The 27,628-nt window shown below is 56.3% G+C and overlaps 1 protein-coding gene across 1 annotated transcript; it reads right to left on the bottom strand.

Moving 5' to 3' along the window:
- Positions 1-1,720: 1,720 nt before the first annotated feature.
- On the bottom strand, positions 1,721-22,673 carry GNA15 (G protein subunit alpha 15). The gene is made up of 7 exons (XM_014843073.3): positions 22,148-22,673; positions 15,451-15,635; positions 12,024-12,178; positions 11,319-11,447; positions 6,771-6,900; positions 5,471-5,624; positions 1,721-5,123 (listed from the first exon to the last, which is right to left on the bottom strand). Exons 1-7 carry the CDS (start codon positions 22,290-22,292, stop codon positions 4,897-4,899), a joined length of 1,125 nt encoding a protein of 374 aa, XP_014698559.1. The 5' UTR covers positions 22,293-22,673; the 3' UTR covers positions 1,721-4,896.
- Between the last annotated feature and the right edge of the window lie 4,955 nt (positions 22,674-27,628).

Raw genomic sequence — 27,628 nt, 5'->3', positions numbered from 1 at the left:
CTCTATATTCCTCTCAGTATAGTTTTCAAGCTCTGTTAATGCTTTCTATATTCAACAATAAAATTAAATCAAGGATGGAGGAGAAAAAGCTTTAAGATGGAACATAGAAAACAGACAAACTGAACTGTATTTCCAATGAAAAAATATAACCACACTGAAATAGAAAAGAATTCGTTTATGCCACTTTGGGACACAGGACTCGCTCTAAAGACAAAAAGAGCTGCAAAAACAATTTGAATTCTGGTGGTAGATCTGTTTTCGGGAGTGGTATGAGTGTAGCAATTCTGAAACTATCGTGTGTGTTCTGGGACTTGAGCGAAATACCAAGTGTATCGATATTGTTAGGAACCAAGTCCTCACTGGGGGAGAAAGAAGATGCAAACATGCAATGGGAGAATGCAGGAAAGAACCGTGGCGGTGGAACGGGATGGACAGTATCCGCGTGGACTCGGGACTCAAACAAAAATCTAGGGGCCAGCCTGGTGGTGCAGCAGTTAAGTGCGCACGTTCCGCTTCGGCGGCCTGGGGTTCCCTGGTTCGGATCCCGGGTGCGAACATGGCACCGCTTGTCAAGCCATGCTGTGGTAGGCGTCCCACGTATAAAGTAGAGGAAGATGGGCACGGATGTGAGCTCAGGGCCAGTCTTCCTCAGCAAAAAGAGGAGGACTGGCAGCAGATGTTAGCTCAGGGCTAATCTTCCTCAGCAAAAAGAAAAAAACAACAATGAATAATCTGAAAATCGTAGAGACAGAAAGTAGACGGTGGGGGCCGGGGGCTGGGGGAGGGGAGTTAGCATTGAACAGGGGCCAGTTTCAATTTTACAAGATGAAAAGAGTTCTGGAGATGGATGGCGGTGATGGCTGCACAACATTATGAGTATATTTAACTCCACTGAGCCGTACGCTTAAAATAGCTAAGATGATAAAGTTTACGTTATGCGTATTTTACCACAATAAAAAAATTTGGAAAAAAAAAAAAAAGAATGATCTTTCCACGTGACCCAGCATCTCCTCAACAACAGAGCTAGAAACCCCGACATTTTGTAACCATCGCGGCATTCACGAATCCAGGCAGGAATTGACAACGGATGCTAAAATTATTGAGTTCGCTAGGGAGCAGGATATTTACATAATCTCAAAGTATCCTCCTGCAGGTTACTCGTCCGTCACAAAGAGAAAAACGAGTGACTCGAGAAAGCTCGTGAATGTCACCATAACCGAGCCATCCAATTAAACATCCCCATCAATGCGCTAAACGGGCACCCTGGGCCTCCCAACACGGCGCCCCGAGAAGGACACCCCGCTTCCAAAATATTCCCGCCCACAGTGTATAACCTGCAGCTGATCATGGGAACCACCGACAAACCCACACTGGGGGACATTCCACAGAATAACTGGCCTGTACCCTTCGAAAGGGTCAAGGTCATGAAAGGTCATGACAGATGGAGAAAGCCCAAGACTGTCTCGGATGGAAGGAGACCCAAGATGCGTGACACGAAATGCAATGAGTGGTCCCGACTGGACTCCAGAAACAGAGGAAAGTTGGAGTAAAAGATGATATTGGGACCACCGGTGACAATTTCACACGGACTGTGTATTAGATAATATTATTGTATCGACGCCCTCTGGTCTGGAGCAAAGGTGCATGAGGTCTCCAACTTACTCTCAAATTATTTAGAAAAGTTAAAAAGAATAAGAACGCATATATTCTCTATAGAAAGTATTGTATACTTTTAGATTACGTTTATTGAGAAATATAAAGCAAAAGGTTAATCACAGGTGGATCCATCTCACGGGTGGGGAATTTTTTTTTGCAAAGGGCCGAAGGGTCAATATTTTCGGCTTTGAGGGCCGGACAGTCTCTGTCGCATCTCCTCAACTCTGCTGCCAGGACGATGTGTAAATAGTGGGCGGGGCCATGTGCCAATAAAACTTTATTAACAAAACAGGCTCTGAGCAGGAAATGCGCTGACCTCTGACCTCAGTGATGGGTATAGGGGGCATTATTGTCATGGCTTTGCAACTTCTGGAGGTTTGAAATCTTTTCAAAATAAAAAGATGAGTGAAGAAAATCAGGATTTCCTAACTGGAAGCATCTCACTGTGCGGAACTCTGAGCTCTTAAGGTCACTGGGGTCACATCAAAGGGACTAAGGAGCCAACCCAGAGAGGTTTCCACTGGCCAAAGATGGAACAGCGTGGGCATAAAGAACGGATATGACCCGCTGTGTATGGATACACGTCAAACCTTCCCAACCATGAGCTCAGTGACCTGAAAGGGAAACTCTCTTTGGTTCTCTTTCGTGGATACTGGGGAACCAACTCATCCTTCTGAAAACTGCTAAATAAAAGGCCAGAATCAGGCATTTATCCTGTCTGTCCTGCGTGGCCTTTATTTCTGGTGACCAATTATTTAAGGAGAGGGTTTTTTTTTTATCATACTACATTTTAAAAATTGTTTTTAATTGTGGTAAAATGCACATAATATAAGATTTACCGTCTTAATCATTTTTAAGTGAGCAGCTCAGTGGCATGAAGCACATTCAGACAGTTGTGCCACCATCCCCTCCATCCGTCTCCAGAACTTTCCATCTCCCCAAACGGAAGCTCTGTCCCCATGAAACACTGACTCCCACCCCTCCCCCAGCCCCTGGCCCCCCATCCACTTTCTGTCTCTGTGGATGTGGCTCCTCTGGGGACCTCCTGTGAGTGGACCACACAGTGTGTGTCCTTCTGTGTCTGGCTCATGTCACTGAGCATCACGTCCTCCAGGTCCATCCACGCGGGAGCAGGTGTCAGGATCTCCTTTTTCATGGCTGCATAATATTCCAGTGTCTGGATGGACCACACTGTGTGGATCCATCATCCGTCCACGTACACTTGAGTTGCTTCCACTTCTTGGCTACTGTGAATCCTGCTGCTGAGAACACGCGTGTACAAATATCTCTTAAGATCCTGCTTCCAATTCTTTTGGGTGAGCATTTTTTTTCATAGAATAATTACAGAAGAAATGAAAGCAGAAGTCACCATTCTTGCAACCCCTAATGACATATCTCAGCAATGATGATCAATGGCTGCTCAGACCATTAGGAGAGAGGTTCACTGGGAAATCCATGACGGATGGATCAGACTGATGCGCCAGAAACCCACCGAGCAATTTTTACATGAGAGAGAGAGAGAGAACCAACCAGATGTTATGTTGTTACGTGCTTCCCGGAAAGAGAGAGACAGAGACACAGAGACAGAGGCAGAGATCAGAGCGATGCAGCCAGAAGCCGAGGGATGCCTGGGGCCCCCAGAAGCTGGAAGAGGCAGGAAGGACCCTCCCGGGGAGCCCCCGCCCCTGGTCTGCGGCACTTTGTTACAGAGGCCACAGGAAACTAACATGATACCGGACCAGCACCCGTCAGGCCTGTGAAGGTCGTCAAAAAACACAGAAAGTCAGAGAAACCATCACAGCCCAGGGGAGCCCAAGGAGACGTGTTGACTCAGTGTCACGTGGGGTTCTGGGACAGAAGGACATCGGGGAAAACTAAGGCAGTCTGGATAGAGTATGGACTTCACTTAAAAATGTGTCAATATTGGTTCATTAATGGTAAACAAATGTACCATATAAAATAAGATGTTAAGAATGGCGGAATTGGGTGTGGCTTTATAACGCCACTCTCTGTACTATCTTCACAGTTTTTCTGTAAATCTAGGGCTATTCTAAAACATAAAGTTTATTTTTTTTTAAGTAAAAAAAAGGTCCTGAATGAATCATAGGATCTTGGCTCCGCCAGCTCCCAGGCGTGTAGCCTTAGTCAAATTATTCCGTTCCTCCGTGCCTCAGTTTCCTCATCTGTAAAATGGGGGTGATGCGGCTTGTGTCACATGCGGTGCCCTGAGGATGGCGTGAGACCACAACCTGGACTCTTCTTCAGTTTCATCAGCGATGAGTGAGGGCTGCTGCCGGAATTTGGGGTGAGTGGGCTCAAACGCCCCCCACCGGGCCAAGGAGAGTCACCGGACTCCACCTCCTGGCTCAAAGTGTGCACAGTCCAGCACAGGCGGGTGGACAACAAGTAGAACTTTTTTGCTTCCTTCGCCATGTTGATACCCTGCCCGGGACGGGCGACCTGAGATGGGACCACGGCGGGGAATCAACAGGACGCCCCTAAGAAATCATAGGTCTCCAGAATGTCATTCCTTTAATGTCCACCGGGCAAGGGGCCCGCAGAAGGTGAGAGAATAAATACAGAAGGATGTAAGACGCAGCGTGCCTGCATCCCAGCCAGGGAAGGAGCGGGGAGGCCTGTGGGCCTCGGTGTCCCTCTTCTGCAAACCGGGTCAGGACACACTTTGAGCCACGAGGCTCTGAAAGGGACAGCGTCTTCCGGGGGTGTCTCTCCCTCCCAAGAAAAGGGAAGTGCGGGCCGTACCCAGATCTCAGGCTGGGAGATGTCGCCTCCTGTCCGCCAGGGGGCGCAAGAGTCCGCATCCCTCCCCCTGAAGGACCACTTTCCCCATCCCAGAGCGCGTGCGTCACCCCCAGGCGGGTCCCAAGGAGGGGACATACCCCCGCCCAGGAGGGGACATACCTGGCTGTGGGGCTCTGTCCTCCACCCACCAAGTTCTCTGTCCCCCGCTCTCTTCACCTCTTCCTCCACCCTGCCATCCCAAATGCTCCCTCCCCAAGGGAGTAAACTGAGTCAAGGGAGGGAGACCCCGGGATCTGTCCTGGCGACGGGCAGAGAAGGGTCGGGGCGGCGACCAGCCTTCCATCTCCGACTCCCTGGCGGCCCTTCCGCCCCCTGAGCCTGGAGCCACCAGGGTCATCCGGGCGCGCCTCCTGCCCGCTTGCCCGCAGGTGTCGCCTGCTGCACGGGGGTCCGAGCCCGGGGGCGGCGGGGCCTGGGTCACAGCAGGTTGATCTCGTCCAGGTAGCGGGCCAGGACCGAGTCCCGCACGTCCTTGAAGACCTTGCGGATGTTCTGCGTGTCCGTGGCGCACGTGTAGTGGCTGAAGAGGCGCCGGGAGCGCGTGCCCTTCCGGTCGGCGTCGGCGCCGTCCACGCAGCTGGCGTACATGCTGACGTACATGTTCAGGATGAAGCTCTTGGCCGCCTCCGCGTCCTGCTTGGGGCCTGCGGGGCGGCAGTGGGCGGTCAGGGCACCCGGCAGACCCTCCCTCCTGGGACCAAGGGGCGCCCTGGAGACCCTCCTCCCGAGACAGGCAACAGCAGGGAACCAGGGGCGCCAGGGACCAGGCACCACGGTTTCCTGCAGGGGGTCGCCATCTTTGGGCTTTCCAGCACGTCACATGACCCAGGCTCAGCCAATAGGAGCGGGCCTGGCTGAGTCACATGACCTGGAACAGACCAATGAGACTCGGCTCTGGGACTTTGGGCAGAACTGGGTTAAAGAGAGAGACACACTGCTTTTGGGAGGCCCTAGAAAGTGGGAGTGTAGAGAAAGTTCTAGAAGCACCCACCCTGGAAACTGGGGAAGTAGGTAGCCAGGTGGGAGGTGGGGATCTTCTCCTCCAGGATGTCGGTTTTGTTGAGGAAGAGGATGACGGAGGTGCTTTTGAACCAGGGAAGTTCCAGGATGGTGCCAAACAGGGCCAGGCTCTCCTTCATCCGGTTCTAGGTCGGGGGACACAGGCAGGTCATTGCTCCAGCCGGACACCTCGGCCGAACAGGAGCCCTCCCCCCACGTGGACATGGGGCTGTCGGCCCACAGTCCAGGGGCTTGGGCTCCCCAGTTCCTGGTGGGCTGGGTCAGAGGGGGGTGCCCATACTTTCATGTGGCCAGCTGCCCGTGTGTGCCCGATGTGGTTTTGTGCCTGAACTGGTGTGACTGGCATCCCCCACCCAGAGATTCACATCCACCTGGAACTTCAGAATGTGGCCTTACTTGGGAATAGGGTCTCAGAAGATGTCATTATTTAAGAGGTCATACTGGAGTAGGGTGGCCCTAAGTCCAAGGACTGGTGTCCTTTTGGAAAGAGGAAAGGAGGACACAGAAGGCACGCAGCGAGGACGCCACGTGAAGATGGAGGCAGAGAGGAGGGGAGGCGTCTACAAGGCAATGACCACGGAGGATGCCAGGAACCCCGGAGGCTGGACCTCGACCTCTGGCCTCCGGCCTCCAGAAGCGTGAGAGGATAAGTTTCTGTTGTTTCAGCCTCCCGCCTGGTGCTCCTTTGCTGCGGCAGCCCTAGCAAACTGGGACGTCTCGTGTGGCTGGATTCGAGCAAGGGCTGTGTCGGAATAACCTCAGACTCATCCTGTGTGATTCAGTCTGAAAGTCAGAATTAGATCATCGGACGCTCGGATCCCCAAACTGTTGCTGTGAAACTGCGACTCTTGGAGGGGCCCCCTTAAGAGATGACGTGGTGCCCGACCTCCGTGCCCAGGTGTTAATCAGGAGAAGAGTTCACATTCATAGAACACAAGCGATCCCCGGACTTTCTGAATGAAAGCAGGGCGGGACCCCGCAGTGGGACCTGTTACCCGGGACAGCTTGTGTTGTGCCTCTGGGGGGGCCGTGTCCCGGGCTTGAGCATCCCTCAGTGTGTGTGTGTGTGTGCACACGTGCACACGCGCGTGTCCAGGGTCCTGGCTACACAAGTCCTTGTGCATCTGTCTTGGGGCTCAGTGGGCTGACCGCGCGAGAGTAGAGGGTGAAGCTCAAAGCCACGCAGGACACACACAGGCCCGCTCGAGAGCGATGTGGGGCCCCCCGCTCCGCGGCGGGTCCCTGGGCCATCGAGGGGGGAGGCCCCTCACCTCTTGGTTGTTTTCCTCCAGACACTGGTCATATTCGCTCAGCGAGGCCAGGTAGATGAGCGCGATCACGTTCTCGAAGCAGTGGATCCACTTCTTACGTTCTGACCTCTGGCCCCCAACGTCCACGATCCTACAGGGAACCGCCCCCTTTCAGAGCTCAGGCCCAGTCAGGACCCCGCGACGTGGCACCCCAGACCCCCATCACTTCTGGGGCATGCCGGGATCAGTACTAATAGCAGCACGAAGAGGTGCCAGCTGCCTGGCCGACGCCTCTTGTGCATTCTTGCATTTCACCCCCGTGGGGCAGGAATCGCTATTGTGCCTGTTTTACAGGGGGGCGGAAACTGAGGCACAGGGAGGCGAGGGGACTGTCCCGAGCTTCTACTGTGCTGGGCTGCCTGACTTCCACCCCTGTGGTGGAGGACACATCCGGAGTCTGGTTCTGGCTGGGTGGCCCGGGGCAAATTGTGCGACGTCTCCAGAACTCAGTTTCCCCATCAGCGGAATGGGGGTGCTGTGTTCTGGCTGGCCACCAGAGTGTCTGGGGGGGACAGAGCTGGGCAAACGCCATCCTGTGTGTGTGGCCCAGGGCGAGGGCCCAGCTGCACCCTACACACCGCAACAAAAGGCTGAGCCCACTGGCCTTCCTGTTCCCCCTTCTAGGAAAGGCGGGTCACTGATCGCAAGGCCTGCGTCACTTCCCGGGGGATGCACCTGGTACTGGGCTGCCGACAGGAAATGCCAGAGCCTCACACAGCAAGAAGCGACTTGCCCTATGTGCAGGAGGGGAAACCGAGGCTGGTGCCTGTGGCTCCTGATCCCCGATACCAAACCCTCTCACGTGCCTTCAGACTCCCTCAACCCCCACGTCCAGAACTGGGGGGGGGGTGCAGTAGTTGAGAGTGGGGGTCTGGAGACCGAGACGGATGGGGGACGCTGCTCGTCAGGCTCACGTCTCAGAGTCTCAGTTGCCTCTGAGCCCTCACTCCATTGGTGAGTCTCTCTCTTCAGCCTAAGAACGTACTCAAGTCTCTCCACCTACAAAGCCCCTCCTCAGCCCAGCCTTCCCTGTGAACTTTCCCAACTCCACCTGGGCTCACAAAATTTTACCCACCATCCACCTATCTATACACCCGTACCCATCCACCATCCATCCATCCATCCATCCTCCATCCATACATCCACCCATCCACCATCCATCCATCCATCCATCCTCCATCCATCCATCCACCCATCCACCCATCCATCCATCCATCCATCCACCATCCATCCATCCATCCACCATCCATCCATCCACCATCCATCCATCCATCCACCATCCATCCATCCATCCACCCATCCATCCATCCACCCATCCACCATCCATCCACCATCCACCATCCATCCACCATCCATCCACCCATCCATCCACCCATCCACCATCCATCCATCCATCCATCCATCCACCATCCATCCACCATCCATCCATCCATCCACCATCCATCCATCCATCCACCATCCATCCACCATCCATCCATCCATCCACCATCCATCCACCATCCATCCATCCATCCACCATCCATCATCCACCATCCATCCACCGTCCATCCACCATCCATCCATCCATCCACCATCCATCCATCCGTCCACCATCCATCCACCATCCATCCATCCATCCACCATCCATCCATCCACCATCCATCCACCATCCAGCCACCCATCCATCCATCCATCCACCATCCATCCATCCACCATCCATCATCCACCATCCATCCACCGTCCATCCACCGTCCATCCATCCATCCACCATTCATCCATCCATCCACTATCCATCCATCCATCCACCATCCATCCATCCATCCACCATCCATCCATCCACCATCCAGCCACCCATCCATCCATCCATCCACCATCCATCCATCCACCATCCATCCATCCACCATCCATCCACCCATCCATCCACCCATCCTACATCCATCCACCATCCATGCATCCACCATCCATCCACCCATCCATCCATCCATCCTCCATCCATACATCCATCCATCCACCCGTCCATCCATCCATCCATCCATCCACCCATCCATCCTCCATCCACCCATCCATCCTCCCTCCATCCATCCATCCACCCACCCATCCATCCATCCTCTATCCATCCATTCTTCCATCCACTCATCTATCCATCTATCTACCCATCCACCTACTCACTCATCCACCCATCCACTCATGGACCCATCTGTCCATCCATCCGTCCACCCATCCACGCATCCATTCATCCATCCACCACCCATCCATCCATCCTCCATCCATCCCTCCATCCATCCATCTACCATCCATCCAGTCATCCACGATCCATCCATCCACCCATCCATCCACCCATCCATCATCCATCCATCCATCCCTCCATCCACCCATCCACCCACCCATCCACCATCCATCCACCCATCCATCCACCCATCCATCCATCCATCCACCCATCCACCATCCATCCACCCATCCATCCACCCATCCATCCATCCATCCACCCATCCATCCACCCATCCATCCATCCATCCATCCATCCACCATCCATCCACCCACCCATCCACCCATCCATCCATCCATCCACCCATCCATCCACCCATCCATCCTCCATCCATCCCTCCATCCATCCATCTACCATCCATCCAGTCATCCACAATCCATCATCCATCCATCCATCCACCATCCATCCACCCACCCACCCATCCATCCACCCATCCACTCATGCACCCATCTGTCCATCCATCCATCCACCCATCCACCCACCCATCCACCCATCTATCCATCTGTCCATCCATCCATCCATCCCTCCCTCCATCCATCCATCCATCCATCCACCCATCCACCCACCCATCCACCCATCTATCCATCTGTCCATCCATCCATCCATCCCTCCCTCCATCCATCCATCCATACATCCACCCATCCACCCACCCATCCACCCATCTATCCATCTGTCCATCCATCCATCCATCCCTCCCTCCATCCATCCATCCATACATCCACCCATCCACCCACCCATCCACCCATCTATCCATCTGTCCATCCATCCATCCATCCCTCCCTCCATCCATCCATCCATACATCCACCCATCCACCCACCCATCCACCCATCTATCCATCTGTCCATCCATCCATCCATCCCTCCCTCCATCCATCCATCCATACATCCACCCATCCACCCACCCATCCACCCATCTATCCATCTGTCCATCCATCCATCCATTCCTCCCTCCATCCATCCATCCATCCATCCACCCATCCACCCACCCATCCACCCATCTATCCATCTGTCCATCCATCCATCCATCCCTCCCTCCATCCATCCATCCATCCATCCACCCATCCACCCACCCATCCACCCATCTATCCATCTGTCCATCCATCCATCCATCCCTCCCTCCATCCATCCATCCATCCATACATCCATCTACACATCTACCCACCCATCCACCCCCCCATCTATCCTTCCATCCTTTTACCCATCCTCCCACGTTGACCAATGTCCACTCTGACCTTGACCTGATCACCGGCGAAGCAGGAGAATCAGACTCGTCCCCTGACCTTGTGGGGCTCTCCATCTGGTGGAGGAGACCCATGGCAAACAGACAAATTAGGAAGTTTCCTGGTAAAGACCATTGCCGAGGCCAGAACAGCACATTTGGGGGGCGGTCCAGGCTCTCTTGGGAGAGACTCAACATGGGTGGGTAGAACCCGTGTCTCCAGGCATCACTCCGCACCTTCCACAGCCCCCGCCATCAGCCCACAGATGCCGAGCTTGCTAAGGTCATTGATGTCCCTCTCACTGTCCTATATTCTTCCTGACCTCTCCTTGGCCTTTGACACTGGCCGTCACTCTCCCTGGACGACCCCTTGCTGCTCTGGCCGCTCACACCTCTGTCTTCCAGCTCAGGCTTTGTGCATCCAGCCAGTTCCCAGATGCTCCAGACCCCTCAGACTCAACCTGCCCCAATGATTTCACCATCGTATCTGAGCCTCCCCACCCCGCTGCCCATTCTACATCAGAAACAATTTTTGCGCCATCCCCTCGTTTCCATCCCCACGGCCACTGCCCTGGCCCTTACCCACCCTTCCTGCCTGGACTGTGGTTCCTGCCTCCTTCTGAGTCTTCTGACCTCCAGCCTCACCTCCTCATTGGCCACTAGAGGGCTCACCCTCTGAGCTTTCCTGCCCTGAACCATTCCCTCTGGCATAGCCCGGACCACATAGTCTCTGTCTGGTTCTGCCCAGCAGCCCCTCAAAGGTGGGCACTAGTGAACTCCTACTCATCCTTCAATGCCCCAATACCAATGTCCCCTCCTCCAGGAAGACCTCCCCTCCTGGAGCTCTAGTGCCTCACTCTGGGCTCTTCCAGGTCCCAGTCGTGACTGCAGGGGGGCGCTGGAGGTGTGTGTGTCCAGATTTGCCTCCTTCAGCCTGGAAGCCCTGTGAGGGCTGGGACAAGCAAACTCCTACTCATCCCTCAGGGCCCCAGCTCCTTCGCCCTTCTGGCAGGAAGCCTGCCCACCCGCCAGGCCGTGCACTCACCGCAGGTTGGTTTTCTGCACGGAGAAGCAGTACTCGTTGATGCCGGTGGTGGGCATGCGGCTGCGGAGCACGTCCTGTGCCGTGGGGATGTAGTCAGGCTCTGTGATCCGCTCCAGGTGGGACAGGTAGCTGTGGAGTGAGGAGCCCTGAGGCTCGGCCTGGCAGCCCCCTTAGCTTCTCAGACCCCCCACCCCACCCAGGCAGAGCCCAGTGGGAGGACCCTGCTTGGGGAGGGCGGGAAACCCCTGGGGAGGGGCCGGGACCCCTAGGGTCTGCAGGTGGCTCAGGAGCAGCAGCCTGAAGCCGTGGGAGTGTCGGTCACTAGGGAGGGGTGTCACCTTGGGGGAGCTGTCAACCCCTGGAGTGGCACTGTCCCAAGCACACTGATGGCCCAGGAGCGGGCTCGCAGGTGCCAGCTCTCTCTAGATGCCCAGCACATGTTGCTGCGCGATGATGAGCAGCGTCACCCCAGGAGCTGTGTCACCCCGGGATAGAGTCACCCTGCAGCAAGACCATCCCCACGGCCAGCCTGCGCCCCACAGCATGTCCGCGCGGGGGGAGCCGCCAGCAGCCTGGGGACCCTCTGTCGGGTTCCCGCCCCTGGGGACCGGGTCTCCGCTAGCTGCGTCTCGGCCGCCGCTGTGCCCAGTGCCCGCCTGGCCCTCAGTCCCACCCCCGCCCCTTGCCCGGGGACCCCAGACTCACTACACGGCCGAGTCGAGCAGGTGGAACTCGCGCCGACGCTCGTAGCAGGCCCGGACCCCCGCGTCCCTCCACAGCCACTGGATGGCCACGGCGTAGCGCTTCTCGAAGGTGGTCACCTTGTAGGGGTCCTGGCTCATGACCAGGCTGGCGTGGTGCTGGGGGGGGACGGACGGGGCGGGTCAGGGCTGCTCCCTCCACACGTCTCCAGGAGCCCCCTGCCCTCCTGCCCCGACTGCCTCTCCTTCCCATCCCGGAGCCACTTGCCTCCACATGCACCGTGGCCTGTGCTCTGCCCGCTCCATCGGCCCCTCCGATTTGCTCCCTCCTCCCTTCATGCATTTATCCACGGGGTGGCGGGGGGCGCCGAGGGAAAGCGCTCCTCCTCCGTCCGCACAGCAACCTGTGCTCCTCTGTCCTCCTTTCCTTCCACCGGGAACAGGCACCAGTGTCGCTGAGCCCTCTGCGATGGCCTGAGTGTGCGTGTGCCCTTGTGTGCGTGCGTGCATCATGTATTTGTACGTGCACACATGTGACTTGTGCTCCTGCAGGTGCACTGGTGTCTGTGCGCACACTTGGCTGTGTCCTTGCGCGTGCATGTGGATTTGTGTTTGTGTGGGCACATGCGCCGGTGTGTGCATTTGTGGGCATTTGCACGTGTGTGTGCATCTGAGTGTATATATGCAGGCATGTGACCTGTGTAGGATCGATGAAAAAGCCTGCAGCCTGTTATGGGCTGAACTGTGTCCTCCACTCCCCCTGCCCTCTGCAAATTCACACATCGGAGCCGTAACCCCCAGGACCCCAGAAGGTGACCTTATCTGGAGCTGGGTCTCCACAGAGGTAAAGTTAGAATGAGATCACTAAGTTGGGCCCTGACCCAAAAGGACCAGTATCCTCATAAGAAGAGAAGATGAGGACACGGACAGGCACCGAGGGACGGCCATGTGAGGATGCACGGAGACGATGGCCATCTGCAGGCCAAGGAGAGAGGCCACAGAGGAACCAGCCCCGGCGACACCTGGATCGTGGACTTCTAAGACTAGAGTTATGAGCAAGTAAATTTCTGTTGTTTAAGCTGCGCTGGCTGTGGCACTTTGTTATGGCGGCCCGAGCAGAAAAATACACAGCCTGAAAATATATTGGCTCCGAAGTTTTGAAAAACATGGACAATCAAAATGGGTAATAATTTTAAAAGCAGAAATTTAAGGAAACATCCTTTGAAAAATTCACAGTAGGGGCTGGCCCGGTGGCACAGCGGTTAAGTTCGCACGTTCTGCTCTGGTGGCCCGGGATTCGCCGGTTAGGATCCTGGGTGCAGACATTGGCAAGCCATGCTGTGGTAGGCGTCCCACACATAAAGTAGAGGAAGATGGGCACGGATGTGAGCTCAGGGCCAGCCTTCCTCAGCAAAAAGAGAAGGACTGGCAGCAGATGTTAGCTCAGGGCTAATCTTCCTCAAAAAAAAAAAAATTCACAGTAAAAATTATATTCAAGGAAGGCCCTCAGTAGATCGTAATGTGCTTTGATTGAAGCAAATGAGGGTCCTTGAAGATTTTAAAAGGCAGGGGACTGTGCTCTGGGCCTGGGAATGAGACAGGGATGTCCGTTCCTGCCGCTAACGAACACCAAGCTGAGGTCCTGGCCAGTGCAACCACACGGGAAGAAGGAATCTAAGGCGCCAGGTTTGGAAGCGACTAAATTACACGGTGGTTGTTCACGGATGAGATGACCATATGCAGAGAATCCAGAATAGTCTAGAGATAAGCTATTCGAATAAGCAAGTGAACTTAACCAAGGCCCCGAACGCAAGATCAATAAGCAAAAATCCAATGTGTGTCTATACGCTAAGCACCCGCTAGCGGAAATTTTAAAAACCTTAAATCTCATTTACAGCAGCACCAGAAGGGATCAAACACCTAGGAATAAATCTGTCGATAGACGTGAAAACTCGCCACACTGAAATGGACAAAACATCGCTAAGAAAACATTTGAAAGAGGAAAATAACTGGAGGGATATACTATGTTCATGGATTGGAAGAAGCAGTGTTTTTAAGTTGATGATTCTCCCCAAATTGATCTATGGATTCAATGCAATCCTAACCAAAACTCCAGAAAGGGGTGTGTGTGTGTGCAAAAATTGATAATTCTAAACTTATATAGAAATGCAAGGGGCCTGGAGTAGCCACTGCAATTCGGGAGAAGACACAAGTGGAAGCATTTACACTAGTGGATGTCAAGATTACACTAGGGAGCTACAGTCATAACTTGAAACGATATTCGTTCAGAGATAAACAGACCATGGAAGAGAACAGTGAGCACTGACAGATCCAGACACATTAGGACACATGACTTATGACAACAGTGAGATTGTAGTAAGGGGAGCAAAGGGTGGTCTTTTCAATAGATGATGCCGGAACAATCGAATATCCACATAGAAAAAAAAAAAGCAAAGAAATTTGATCCCTGCCTCGCATCCTACACGAAAAAAATCAATTCTAGGTGGAATGTGAATTTAAATGTGAAACGATAAAGCTCCTAAAAGATAGCAATAGAAAATTTCACCGGGACCTTGGGGTACAAAAATATTTCTTAAACTGGCCACAAAAAAAAGAAAACCACATTAATCAGAAAAGATTGATATGTTAGACTTCATTAAAATTAAGAACTTCTAGGGGCCAGCCGGCTGGCACAGTGGTTAAGTGTGCACGTTCCACTTTGGTGGCCCGGGGTTCGTCGGTTTGGATCCCGGGTGTGGACATGGCACTGCTTGGCAAGCCATGCTGTGGCAGGCGTCCCACGTATAAAGTAGAGGAAGATGGGCACGGATGTTAGCTCAGGGCCAGTCTTCCTCAGCAAAAAGAGGAGGATTGGCAGCAGATGTTAGCTCAGGGCCAATCTTCCTCAAAAATAAAAAAATTAAAAAAATAATAATTTTAAAAACACACACACACACAAGCGTTGGGGGGGGGGAGATGTGAAGAAACTGCGCCCCCCTCCACCCTGTGCCCTGAGGAGGGGGATGTCAATGTGGAAATGTGTCAATGTGGAAAACAGCAAGGAGGGTCCCCCAAAAACGAACCCTAGGGCTACCATGGGATCCAGCAAGGCCCCTTCTCGGGGGGTTAGCCAAAGGAATTGAAATCGGGATCTGGAAAAGAGACCAGCAGGCCCGCCTTGGCTGCAGCGCTGTTCACAATAGCCGAGCAGGGGCGGTCACCTGATGTCCAGTGAGGGACGGAGGGATAGAGACAAGGGGACAGGATTCCGCTGGAGGCGACACGAGGTGGGGGGACCCTGCGGGGGCCCAGCCGCCTGGAATGGAGGGGAGGATCCCGGGGGGTGGGTCCGAGGGGACACAGCTCCTCCTTGGGGGTCCATTAGGACAGGCCGCCCCCCCCCCCAAGTCCTAGGGGCCCCGGCCGCTCACCTTACTCTCGGGCCGGCTGAAGGGGATCTGCAGCCGCTCCATGGCCTCGAGCATGTTGCGCACGGAGACGAAGATGTTCTGGTAGACGAGGGGCCGGAAGCCCTTGCGGTCCTCCTCCGAGTAGCCGGCCCCGTGGATGATGCGCATCTGCTTGATGAACGTGCTCTTCCCGCTCTCCCCGGGGCCTGCGGAGACGCGCGATCGGCTCAGCCCTCCGCGGGCTCCGAACCCCGGACGCTCCCCGCTCCCCAACCCCCGGGGTTCAAATCCCCGCTCAGCCAGGGCTGAAACCGCTCTGTGCCTCAGTTTCCCCGTCTGGAAAAGGCGGATCGCAGGAGGCCCTGCCTGCTCGTGGATGTGCGGGGCTGATGGAGTTCATTGTCAGCTGCCCCGGGAGGGCTCGAAAACTGCGGCCCGCGGGCCGAATGCCGCCCCCAATCTGTTTTCGCGCGGCCCCCGAGTTTTTACCACTTGCACCGTTTTTATGTTTCTCCCGGTTTTCACGGTTACGGCTTTGACATTTTTTAAATAGCTGAAAGGAATCCAAAGAAGACTATTGGGTGACGTGAAAATTATATGAAATTCAAGTTCTGGCATTCGTAAATAAAGTTTTATTGGCACACGGCCACACCCATTCCTTTACGAGTTGCCTATTTTGCTTTCTGGCTGCAACAGCAGAGTTGAGCCGTCAGACAGAGACCGAGAGGCTCACAAAGCTGGAAATATTCACTATCTGGCCTTTTACGGAGAAAATTTGTGGATCCCGGTTTATAGGAGACTAGACATAGTAAGAGTGACCGAAGTATGTTTAGCATGGTAATAATTCCCCTTATTACTTGCTATGATAATTTCAGATAGAGAAACTTGTATGAAGGCAATAAGACAGGATGAACAGGGGAAGGAATGAACAGGTGACCACCAGAGCTGAGGGTCAAGGAAGGCCTCTCGGTGGGGGTGGCTTGTGGGGCTGAGATCTGAAGGCTGGGAAGGTTGCTCTCATGCCAAGATCTCCGGGAAGAGCATTCCAGGCAGCGGGCACAGAGCGTGCAAAGGCCCTGGGGCAGGCCCAGGCCTGGCGTGTGGGAGGAACAGCGAGGAGCCTGTGTGGCTGGAGCAGAGGGAGGAGGGGGAGAGAGGGAGAAAAGGAGGAGGGAGGGCAGGGAGGGGACGGGGCAGGTCCAGGGGGCAATGCTGGGGGACCAGGTGGCCGCGGTGGAGCTGGAGAGAAGGGGGTACATTCCAGAGATATTTGGGAGGCAGATCGGCATGGCCTTGCCGATGGACCACAGTGGGGAGAGGCGTCCTTGCAGGGCGTCTGCAGAATCCACAGGGCCGAGGTCAAGACGAGACCACAGGGCCCTTCCGAGCGCAGGCCGCACACCCGCGACTCGGGCCCCCGGTTTGTGATCGTGACACTGGAATCTTCCAGAGCCGGGGGCCAGAAGCTGGAAGACGGAGGCTCGGCCCCCCGCTGTCTGAGCCCCGAGATCTGGCTCTCTCTGGGCCTCTGTTTTCTCATCTGTAAACTGTCCCCTCTGTGGCTCCTGGGGACACGGGCATGGGGTCCTTCCCGGGGCGGGAGGGGCTCGGGGCAGGAGGAACTGGATCGAGCAGCAAAAAGGGAAGGGGTGACCCGGCTGGAGCCCAGAAAGAGGAAATGGGAGCAGAGGGCGAGGAGCGGGGACGAGGGGGAGCTGGAGGCGGAGGGAAGGGGAGCTAGGATGTGGCATTTGTCCCCTCGTCCCCACGTGCGGGGGGCCCTGTCCCCAACCCGCCTCCGGTCCATCGGAGGACAGCAAGGGCAGGTCTGGGGTGACACCAGGTGTTAATGAAGCGGCTGGACTCAAGGGCCGAGAAGAAGGGTCACTTTCTCTGCCCTCCAGGACATGAGCTGGGAAAGTGGGACAAAGTGGCGGGATGGCAGTCAGACTCGCGGGAGGACGACGGGCTTGGCTTTTTTGTGGAACTCAAACCCACTGATGAGGCATTTTGGGGTAAAAAGCTGTCAGGTCTGTAACTTCCTTGCAAACGGTTCAGAAAAAAGAATGAATAGGTATGTATGAAACATAGAAATGTATGGTAAATAAATTTTCGATATAATTGTGCATTATATAAAGTCTAAGTAGATGCACGTCCACTTATAAATTGTGTGTTACGTGTTCAGAGAGAGAGAGAGGACAGAGACGAAAAAAAAAGTAAAATGGGGGCCGGCCCGGTGGCGCAGCGGTTAAGTGCGCACGTTCCGCTTCTCAGCAGCCCCGCGGTTCGCCGGTTCGGATCCCGGGTGCGGACATGACACCGCTTGGCACGCCATGCTGTGGTAGGCGTCCCACATAGAAAGTAGAGGAAGATGGGCACCGATGTGAGCTCAGGGCCAGTCTTCCTCAAAAAAAAAAAAACCATAAAATGTGAACATCTGCAGAATCTGGGGGCAACGTTTCTCTGAGTCTGGGAGTCTTTCAAAATAAAAAGTTAAGAAACAGAAAGAAAAAGCCTGACATGCCGAGTGAGATGCCTGATTGGAAAGTGAAACGGAAAAAGGGGCCTCGGGGGAAACACCCGTAAAATCCACAGTCTGGAGTTTCGTCAATGTCAGGTCCCGGGTTCCGGGTTAATTTCTGGGCTGTGACCTATGCCCAGGGGTGACATCGGACGTGCCCTTGAGCGGAAGCTGGTCACAGGACCCAGGGAGTCTCAGCAGCTTTGCCACTTTTCTGTGCATCTAAAATTACTCCAAAATAAAAAGTTTCCTTAAAAAAAACAACCCGGGGCTGGCCCAGCGGTACAGTGGTTAAGTGTGCATGTTCCGCTTTGGCGGCCTGGGGTTCGCCAGTTCGGATCCCGGGTGTGGACATGGCACTGCTTGGCACGCCATGCTGTGGTAGGCGTCCCACATAGAAAGTAGAGGAAGATGGGCACGGATGTGCGCTCAGGGCCAGTCTTCCTCAGCAAAAAAAAAAAAAAAAAAAAAAGAGGAGGATTGGCAGCAGTTAGCTCAGGGCTAATCTTCCTCAAAAGAAAAAAAAAAACCCACGCCCCAGGTCCGCCATGTGAAGCTCGCCAGCGTGGGGCTGTACGTGTCGCAGATTCTGGAATCTCTGGGATGTTAGACAGGGACACGTCAAGCGCACTAACTGTTCCCGCAGGGGAGCATCTGAACGACACGGTCAGCGAGACGAGCCCGCAGCCCTCCTGCCCACGGACGAAGCCGGTGGACCGGCCGGTCTTCGGATCCACGGCCATTTGGGGCCGGCAGAGGCAGCTGCGAGCCCCGGGGCCCTTGACTGCGCGCTCCCAAGGCCCTGGGTGCTGTACGGGACCAGTTTGCCAGGAGTCGCGGTGAGAGAGGGACGACTCTAAGCCCCCCTTTTCATGTGAGGAAACTGAGTCCCAGATCAGCTAAGGGGACTGATTCCTAGGGTCGTGGAGCTGGTGAGTGGCCAAGCGGGGACTCCACCCCAATCCTGGCTGAGTCCAGAGCTCATGGGCTTTATAATTATCATCCCAGGAAGTTCCCCAGGCGCTGCCTCAACAATAACAACCACCCATAATAGTAACCGTCATCATCATCATCCCGGCGAGCATGATGGACTCTTGGCACCTGCCAGGCCCGGGGCCACGGTCCGCTGTGCGTGTCCTGGCTCAATCCTCACGCAGATTCCCGCTGTTTTCCCATCCGTGCGGGGGGCTCAGAGAGGTGATGTGACTTTCCCAGGGTCACACAGCCAGCGGGGAATCAGAGGCGCCAACTCGAGCCCTTACGGGTCCTGCCACAAAACGGGACGCGGCCCGTCGACTGGCCCGGGCATCCTCTCAATCTGAGCCACTCGCGGTTTCTCCGGACACGTGGCCGCCAGGAGGCTCAGGGGCTGTGGGTGACGCCCTGGGTCTCCCCAAAAAGGTAGAGAACAGAGGTCCCCGGAAGGACCAGGTCCCCGCGTGGACACGCACTGATTTTTTTCTCTTCTCTTTGGTTTCATTAAAGAAAAAAAATTCCTGTCCGCCACCCGCACCGCGGACGTCGTGACTCACGGACGGGTCAGAGCCTGAAGTCTGGAGACCCAGGCCGGGCGGGGCCCCGTCTGCGGCCCGAGCCTGTCCTCGGGCCCCGGGGACTCGGGAGCCCGTCCAGCACCCGCTCCCGGTCTGCGAGGGGCGGGCGGGGGGCTGCAGGGTGGCCGTGTCCACCTGGCTGCCACCGCCATGCAGCCCCGACGGGAAGTGGCGGCTTCCTCCGGGGGCGGGAGGAGGAAGTGGGAGCCGGCAGACATGGGGAGCAGCGGGCCCAGCCCCGGGCATCCCGAGAGGCCCCCTCCCCGGGGGCCGGCACCCCCACCCACCCTGCCCGCCCCAGAAACAGGGTGCCAGGGCCATGGGGAGCCAGGCCTGGGCAGCCGGGGGGCAGGCAGCTCAGTTTCCACATCCCACTGGGCCTCAGACCACTCCTGCCACCTCCCTGGGCCTCAGTTTCCCCATCTGTCATGGGGGTTCTGTGGCTCTTCTCTCCCGCCGCACATTCTCAAGGCGGTCAGGTGAACGCACGGGCTTTGGAACCGGAATCCTAGGTTCAGATCCTGGCTGTGCTGCCTCAGGCAAGTCGCTTCACCTCTCTGGGCCTCAGTTTCTCCATCCGGGGATGCGAGAAGTACTTGCCTCCAGCGCCATGGACAGAGTCGGCCCCATTCATTGCCTCCTTCTGACTCCCCACCTCCCCGAGGGGGTCAGCACTGTCTGTCACGGACAGACCCCCGACCCTCGGCCGCTTCCTCAAAAAGAGGAAAAAATAACTTTTGGATTCAATTCCTGTTTTCAAGAAGGGAGCGGGGTGCAGAGGCGGCCGTGGGGCTGGGGTGGGGGTGGTGTAAACCACAGTCGCCAGGGCTGTCCAAGTGCCAACGTGGGCGCTGGGGGACATGGGCAGCCCCCCTCCCGTCCTTGTCCCCCTACCCCCGCACCAGCAGAAGGGGCTTCCTGATTTGGGGCTGGCTGTGCGGTGGTCAGAGTGGAGCCGGGCAAGGGACCGTCCCAGCTCCGGGAAGATGTGGCACAGCTCTGGGGAAAATGGCCCCAAAACAGGACGGAAAGTCACAAAGGTAGGAGAAGGATGGGGCTGCCTTTGTAGCTGGGGGAAATCAGGGAAGGCTTCTCGGAGGAGGGGACACTTGAGCTGCCACCTGCCTCGAGTGGGAGCGCCCGCCACGCTCTTAACGGGGAGAATGGCAAGTGCAAAGGCCCCGAGGCACAGACAAGTGAACCCGACATGTGCGCGGAGAGATCCCTAACGTGGATAAACCCCTGGCCTGACGGATCAGAGAGCTCGAGACACAGCATGAGAAAGGGGCCATCACTACGGGTCCTACAGACGAGGGAACGTCATAAGCAACTTCACACTCGTCCGCTCGACTTTGAAGAAACTGACAAATTCTTTAAAAGACCCCAATAGCCGAAGCTCGCTCAAGAAGAAATAGGTAGCCTCAATCGCCCTATTTATTAAAAATTAATAAATATCAGAGACCACATATATTATTAATATAATAATAGCCCAGCTATTAAAGAAATTAAGTTCTTAATTAAAACCTCTGGGCTCCGATGGCTTCATTGATGATTTTCCCAAACATTTAAGGGAAACAAGACCCATGCGGTGGGTGGAGGGGCCGGGGGGCTGCAGCTGAAGGACTATGGCGGGGCGGTGAGCTGGGGCCCGAGAGTCTGAATTTCACGCCGCCCCGGCTCTCCTCCAAGGATGGGGAGGAAATTCCTCTGCCTGATTCCAGACCCGAATCAGAGGGGCCCCGTGCAGATGCCGCTCCTGGGGGGTCCCAGAGTCCCCTCTCTGCTCTCCCTCCACTCCATGGGGCTGCCTGGCCCACCGGGCAAGGGAACAGAGAGGGCGACCGAGCCGATGACCAGCCTATTTGCCCCGGGCAGGCAGAGGTGACTTGGGGACACCAGGGCCCTTCCCCAGCCCCCCCACCCAGGGCTCAGGGGGGTCCCTCCGGGGCCGCAGTCCCCAGGGTTAGGCTGGTGGGCGGAGCCACACGCACGGCCAGGAGGTTGGGGGAGCGGACCCCCGCGGGCGACAAGACTCGAGGTTCTGAGGTCGCATCTCAGAACCTTACAATGGCTGCCCCCCCACCGAGTCCCTCTGGCTCCCTCGCCCGGGGCGACTCTCGCTGCCGGAAGTCACCCTGCTTGTTAGTTGACGGGCTTCACGCCTGTCCCCGGCCCGGAAGACGATGTCCCCACGAGTTCCCTGACGCGGCGGGAATGAATGAACAAACCCACGCTCTGCCCCGAGGACCTGGGCTGAGCGACCTCCAGAGCCACCCGGGGGGGCCCTCCGCCTTCCCGGGCCGGCCGCGTAGGGAGGGAAAGCCGGGCTCGCGGCCCCGCGTCCTCGCTCCCTTCCCGTGACGCAGCAGCTGGTAGGGCGGGCTGGGCCTGCTGGGCAGGAGCGGGTCCCCGTCGGGCTGCCCGGCCGAGCCACCTCCGTTCTTGTGGATGGGCCCAGCGCCCACACCTTTGGACGAGCAACTGGGCCACCCTGGCCCTCGGTCTCCTCATCTGGGAAATGGATTTCCAGGCTCTCCTGGCCCCCGAGGGATTTGAGGGTCCCCTCCTTGGGCCCTCCTCCGAGTCCTTGTCCTCGTGTCGCCCCCCTTGCCCGCTGCCCGCCCCCGCCGGGCCCTGGGCTCACCCAGCAGCAGCAGCTTCAGCTCCCCGCGGTCCCGCTTCTTCTGTTCCAAGAGGATCCGGTTGATCTCCTGGTCGATCCGGGCCGCCGTCTTCTCCTCCTCCGTCAGGCACCAGGGGCAGCAGCGCCAGGTCAGCGAGCGGGCCATGGTCGGGGCTCAGAGGGCGCCAGGGGGCATGGCCCCGGCCCCCCTGGGGAGGGCGCCCCCACCCGGCCGGCTCTGGGGACCCCCTCAGGGACCCCCGATTTCTCAGCCTCTGGCACCAGGAGGGCCCAGCTCGGCGAGGCCTGAGTGCCGGGCCCAGGGCGGGGCAGGCGGAGGCGGCGGCGGAGAGAGGGGGTGAGGCTCAGGGCTCCCCACCCATCCTCAGACCTGCCCGGGCCTGGCCAGACAGGCTGTGGGTGGCACGAGATGAGGTGGGCACCCAGGGAGGGCGGGGCGGCCCCAAGGAACGCCTGCCAGCACGCAGTCAGTCGGGGCACCGGCAGCAACCTGCTGGGCCCTCCTTCCTCATTCTGGGGAAGGGCCTCTGACGCCGCCCCCTGCTGTGCCCAGGCCCACCCCCTCCTCTGAGCCAATGAGGAGCTGTCCTCCCAATACCAACCATGATCCTTTCTCAAAAAACAGCCGAATCCAGGGGGCACCTGCTGCGTGCCGTGCTCTTGTATGGATTCATTTCCTGCGCACATCGCCCCGAGTTAATGTTATCATCCTGATGTGCAGACAGGGAAAATGAGGCACACAGCCATGAAGACATTTGCCGGGGGCCGCAGGATTGGGAGGAGACGGGGCGGGGAGTCATCTCTCCCCCGTGGGGGCCCAGGGTCTAAACGCTGACCAGGCAGCTGTGGGGAGGGGCTGTGCATTCTTTGCGCAATTATTGAGCGCCTACTGTGTACCAGGCATTCTGGACATTTTTAAAAATATTTGAGCCTGTTGGATGGCGGTTCAGTCTAAGCAAAAACTAAAGCAGAGAAGGGGGCCGGGCATGTGGGGGGGGCTGAGGTTGGGGCTATAAATGGGTCATGGAGGTCATGCTGACAAGATGACATTTGGGTCCAGGGGGAGGAGTCAGACAGCAGCCTGGCCCAGGACCTTCCCAACGAGGCCGCCAGGCCCCCTGCCTGGACCCCCGTTGTCCTCAGGACCCTAGAAGTAGGACGAGGACCGTGGGGTGCACATATGGCTGCCTCCTAGACACTCACAGTCAAAGGGGAGGTCACAGACTGTCTCCAACCCAGCAGCTCTTTGCCGTGTTTGGGTGCAGAACCCCATCTGAGAGGTTCTAGAATGCTCTAGAAAGTTCCGGATCAAACCCCCTGTGCAGATACACACGATTCGGAGAGCCTCTGGATCCCTCCCAGATGGTCCCAGCGAGGCTCAGAGAGGTGGAGTGACGCGCCTGGGGTCACACAGCAGCCACCGTCACCCCTCCCCCACGCCCCTGGCGGGTCGCAGCGTGCGGTTTTCTTTGCCGTTAATTCACAACGAACGGCAGATGGGAAGTTCGATAGGGCCCCCACCCCGGGCCCTGCCCCCCACCACCGTTGGGTCACTGGTGGGCGCTGCCCCGCCCAGCCAGCCTCCCGCCCTCAACCGGATGGGCGGCCGAGAGGAGGGGCGCTCCCGAGCCGGGGGCCCCGGGCGACTTCCCACTCCGGGCAGGTGAAGAAAAGCAGAAATGCGTCTGGGCCGGCAGAGCTGGGAGGGCTGCTGGGCTGCAGAAAGGAACAGCTGGGGTGGCCGGCTGAGTCACAGCCCGGCGTGCCGGGAACACGAGGGCCGTCCCCACCCCGGGCATCTCCCTGCTGTCCGTCTCCGGGTGGGGGACCCCAGGCCCTTGGCACGTCACAACAGGACCGGTGTCAGGCCTGGTCTGACTCCCTCCATGGCTCCCACTGACCTCAGAGTAACCACCCCGCTTCTCGATCCCCCTCCTCCAGGGGCCCGGCCCCTGCGAATTCCTCCAGCTTCAAAACAAACGTCCCTTTTCAGTTCCCCAAAGGGGCCAGCTGCTTCCTTTCCATGTGCCGGTGCCGTTCGGGACATTTGTCACGTTCTAGTCCATTTGGGAAGTCGGGCGAGCCAGCGTGCGTCTTTGAAAACACACACACATACAGAAAACGCATAAAATGTGAATATACAACCTGATCGGCTCCTGTGAGGCCAACACCCCTGTGAGGCCCATCAGGCCGACCCCCGGGGCCCCCAGGAGTTCTGTGCAATGGGGACCTCCTCCTTCCCCCCCGTCACCGTGGTCTGCATCGCTCTGCCGTGCACCGTGTGTCTCTGTTTGGGAAGAACTCTTCAGTAACAAGATTTATTTCGTTTTTCATTCTTAAAATTCACGGGGCGTTGTATTTGCTTTCTCTGGTCCCCGAGGCAGCCGTACCATTTCGCATCCCCGCCAGCAACGTATGAGAGTTCCAGTTGCCCTGCATCCTCGTCAGCACTTGGTATTGTCTGTATTTTTCGCTTTAGCCATTTTCAGATACACACGATGGTGTCTCACTGGGAATTTCACCTGCATCTCCGTGATCAGTGATGACGTTGAGTATCTTCTCACGTGTCACCCGTGTATCTACCTTGACGAGACGCCTGTTCAAATGTTTCCTTTACTAGATTGTTTTCTTGTTATCGCGTCTTGAGAATTATTTATATATTCTGGACACGAGTCCTTTCTTGGGGAGGTGATTTGCAAACATTTCCCCCCAGTCTGTGGTTTGGCTTGTCACCCTCTTCCCTGTGTCCTTTGTGGAGCAAAAGCTTGTAATTTGGGTGAGGTTCAATTTATCCATTTTTTTCCTATATGGATGGTGCTTTTTGGTGTCGTAGCTAAGAACGATTTGCCAAACCCGAAGCCACAAAGATGTTCTCTCATGTTTTCTTCGAGGAGTTATAGTGATTTACATTTGACGTTTAGATCTGTGATCCATTCTGAGTTCATTTTGTCTAGATTGAGGTTCCTTTTTTTTTTTAAATTATTTTTTTGCATATGGATATCCTTTTGTCCCAGCGCCATTTGTTGAAAAGATGGTCCTTCCGCATCGAATTGCCTTTCTACGTTGGCCAAAAGTCATTTCACTGTATTTGTGCGAGTCTATTCGGGTGACGATGTCTCTTCGATCCCCTATGTTCTTGCTAATATTCTGTCTCTTACTCTATCGGTTGCTGAGAGAGGAGTGTGGACGTTTTGAAGCGCATTTGTGGAATTGTCCCTTTCTCCTCTGGGTTCTGTCACATTTTGCTCCATCTATTTTGTGCATATTTCGGATTACTGGGTCTTCTTGGTGAATTGATTCTCTTATGAAATTTCCTCCATTTTTACACAAAAGGAAACTTTTGGTGTTTTTTCTTTATAAATTTAGAACAGCATTAGCATCCCTAAAAATCGTGTTTAATTTTTGCCCTTTTTGTACTTTATGGAAATGGAATTGCCCGACGGGAGTCTGGTTTCTATCTGCCACTCAACAATACGTTTGTGTGATAAATCGTACTGGCACGCGTGGTCGCTGTTTATCAATTCTCCTTGCCGAAGACGATTCCCCCAGGCGAACATCCCACCATCTATTCGTCCATTCTTTTTTGTTTCTTATCAGTATTTTCTATTTATTTGTTTTACTTGAGATACAATGGACTTGTCACATCCTTCTAGCTTCAGGTGTACAGCGTAACGATTCGATATTTGTCTATATTGCAAAACGCTCAGCACCATAAGTGTCTAGTCAGCATCCATCACCACATATAGTTACAATTTCTTTTTTTTCTTGTGATGAGAACTTTTAAGATCAGCTCTCTTGGCAACTTTCAAGTGGACGACACGGCCTTGTTAAGTATTGTCAACCGCAGGCACCGTGCTGTGCTGTTCCTCGCTCCTCCGGTCACCGGCATTTGGTTCAATTTCAGTTCGGGGCCACCATGAACAGGGCGGCTCCGGCCACTTGGCGCGTCCCCTTTGGTGACTCAAGGTACGACTTTCTGAGGATAAACACCCAGCTGCGGAACTGCTGGGTTATCAGCCACTTCCCAGATATCAATGATCTTTTGCCAAAGGGCACCCACCAACCGACCCCCCCCCCACGAGCCCGGGTGGGTTTTTATGGGGCTCAATTTCTTCCACCCCAAACAGCCTCCGTTATTCAGAATCCACACCCCCCTCGCTGCCTCTTTGGTATTAAAAACGGCCTTTCCGTCTAATGAGGAATAGGGTGTTCACACAGTTTCAAAGTACTTCCCGCTCCTCAGTGGCTGGGAGTGTTGGCCGCTGAGTGGACAGCCTGGCCCTCCCTGGACGCTGCCCTTGGCCACACCCAAGGTCACGCCCCCCCCCCCCAGGGTGGGGGAAGACTGGGACACAAAGGTCCACCCCCCTCCCTTTTACTGACTGAGGAATCACTGATTTGGATCAGACAAAAAATTCTCCATCGAGCCACTGCCCTTCTGGGTGTGCATCCGAGAGAAAGGACAGTAGGCGCTCGGACAGGCCCGCACCGCGGAGGAGCCACAGGAGCGACGGGGACACCCGATGATGAGCGGACCTCCGGCGGGTGGGGGGCGGGCGACACTTGCCGGACGCGGGGGGCAAGACGTCCAGGTGCGCCGGCTGCGGTGGCGGCGGCTCCCTCCCACCCACCGCCCTCCTCCGCCTCCGCCTGGGCCCCCAGCATCGCCTCCGGACCAGCGCCGGGCCCTCCTCCCTGGTCCCCGGCTCCCGCCCTCACCCCCAGCCTGTCCTCCCCGCGGCCGCCACCAGAGGGCGCCCGGAGCCCCTGAGTCGGGCCCGCCTCCTCCGCCCGCAGCCCTCCAGGCTCCCCCTCCCTCCGGGAGAAGCCAAGTCCTCCCCGCGACCCCCTAGGCCCCCCGCACGACCTGCCCGGTCCCCTCCCCGCCCTCCCTCCTCCCTCTGTCCCCCTCCTCCCTCTGCTCCAGCCACACGGGTCTCCTCGCTGTTCCTCCCACACTCCAGGCCTGGGCCTGCCCCAGGGCCTTTGCACTGGCTGTGCCCTCTCCCTGGAAAGCTGTTCCCTGAGGTCACAGCACGGCCCCTTCTCTTCCAGTCTTCCTACTCACATGCCACCTCCTCAGAAAAGCCTTTCCTGAACAGCCCGTCTCAAGTGGCCTCTACTGCTCCCTGTCGCCCTTCCCTGCTGTTTCTCTTCATAGATTAAGTCGTGACGCTAAGTGCTATCTCCGCGGCTGTGTCCGCAGCAGCTAGGAGGGTGCCTGGCACACAGGGGGCCTTCAAGGCCTATCAGCTGACCGACGAGTACATCAAACAGGAGGCGGATGTGGAGAAGTTGGGACCTTGCGCACGGCTGGCGGGATCGTGCAGTGGGGCAGCCGCGGCGGAAAACAGGATGATGGCTCCTCAAAACAAATTAAACATCAAATCCCCGTGTGAGCCCGCAATCCCACTGCTAGGTGTGTCCGCCCCAAGAAATCGAAGGCAGGGGCTTGAAGGGCTATTTGCCCAGCCACGCGCA

The sequence above is a fragment of the Equus asinus genome, chromosome 20 (genome assembly GCF_041296235.1).
Source record: "Equus asinus isolate D_3611 breed Donkey chromosome 20, EquAss-T2T_v2, whole genome shotgun sequence".
Lineage (NCBI taxonomy): Eukaryota > Metazoa > Chordata > Mammalia > Perissodactyla > Equidae > Equus > Equus asinus.
This window is presented reverse-complemented; position numbering and strand designations above follow the sequence as displayed.

What these genes read in the sequence shown, in the direction of transcription:
- GNA15 (XM_014843073.3), bottom strand. Translation starts at nt 22,292, where the DNA reads ATGGCCCGCTCGCTGACCTGGCGCTGCTGCCCCTGGTGCCTGACGGAG. An exon ending in GCTGAAGCTGCTGCTGCTGG is followed by an intron (nt 15,636 to 22,147) that starts GTGAGCCCAGGG and finishes GCGTCTCCGCAG; the next exon opens with GCCCCGGGGAGAGCGGGAAG. An exon ending in GTGCAGAAAACCAACCTGCG is followed by an intron (nt 6,901 to 11,318) that starts GTGAGTGCACGG and finishes GGTTCCCTGTAG; the next exon opens with GATCGTGGACGTTGGGGGCC.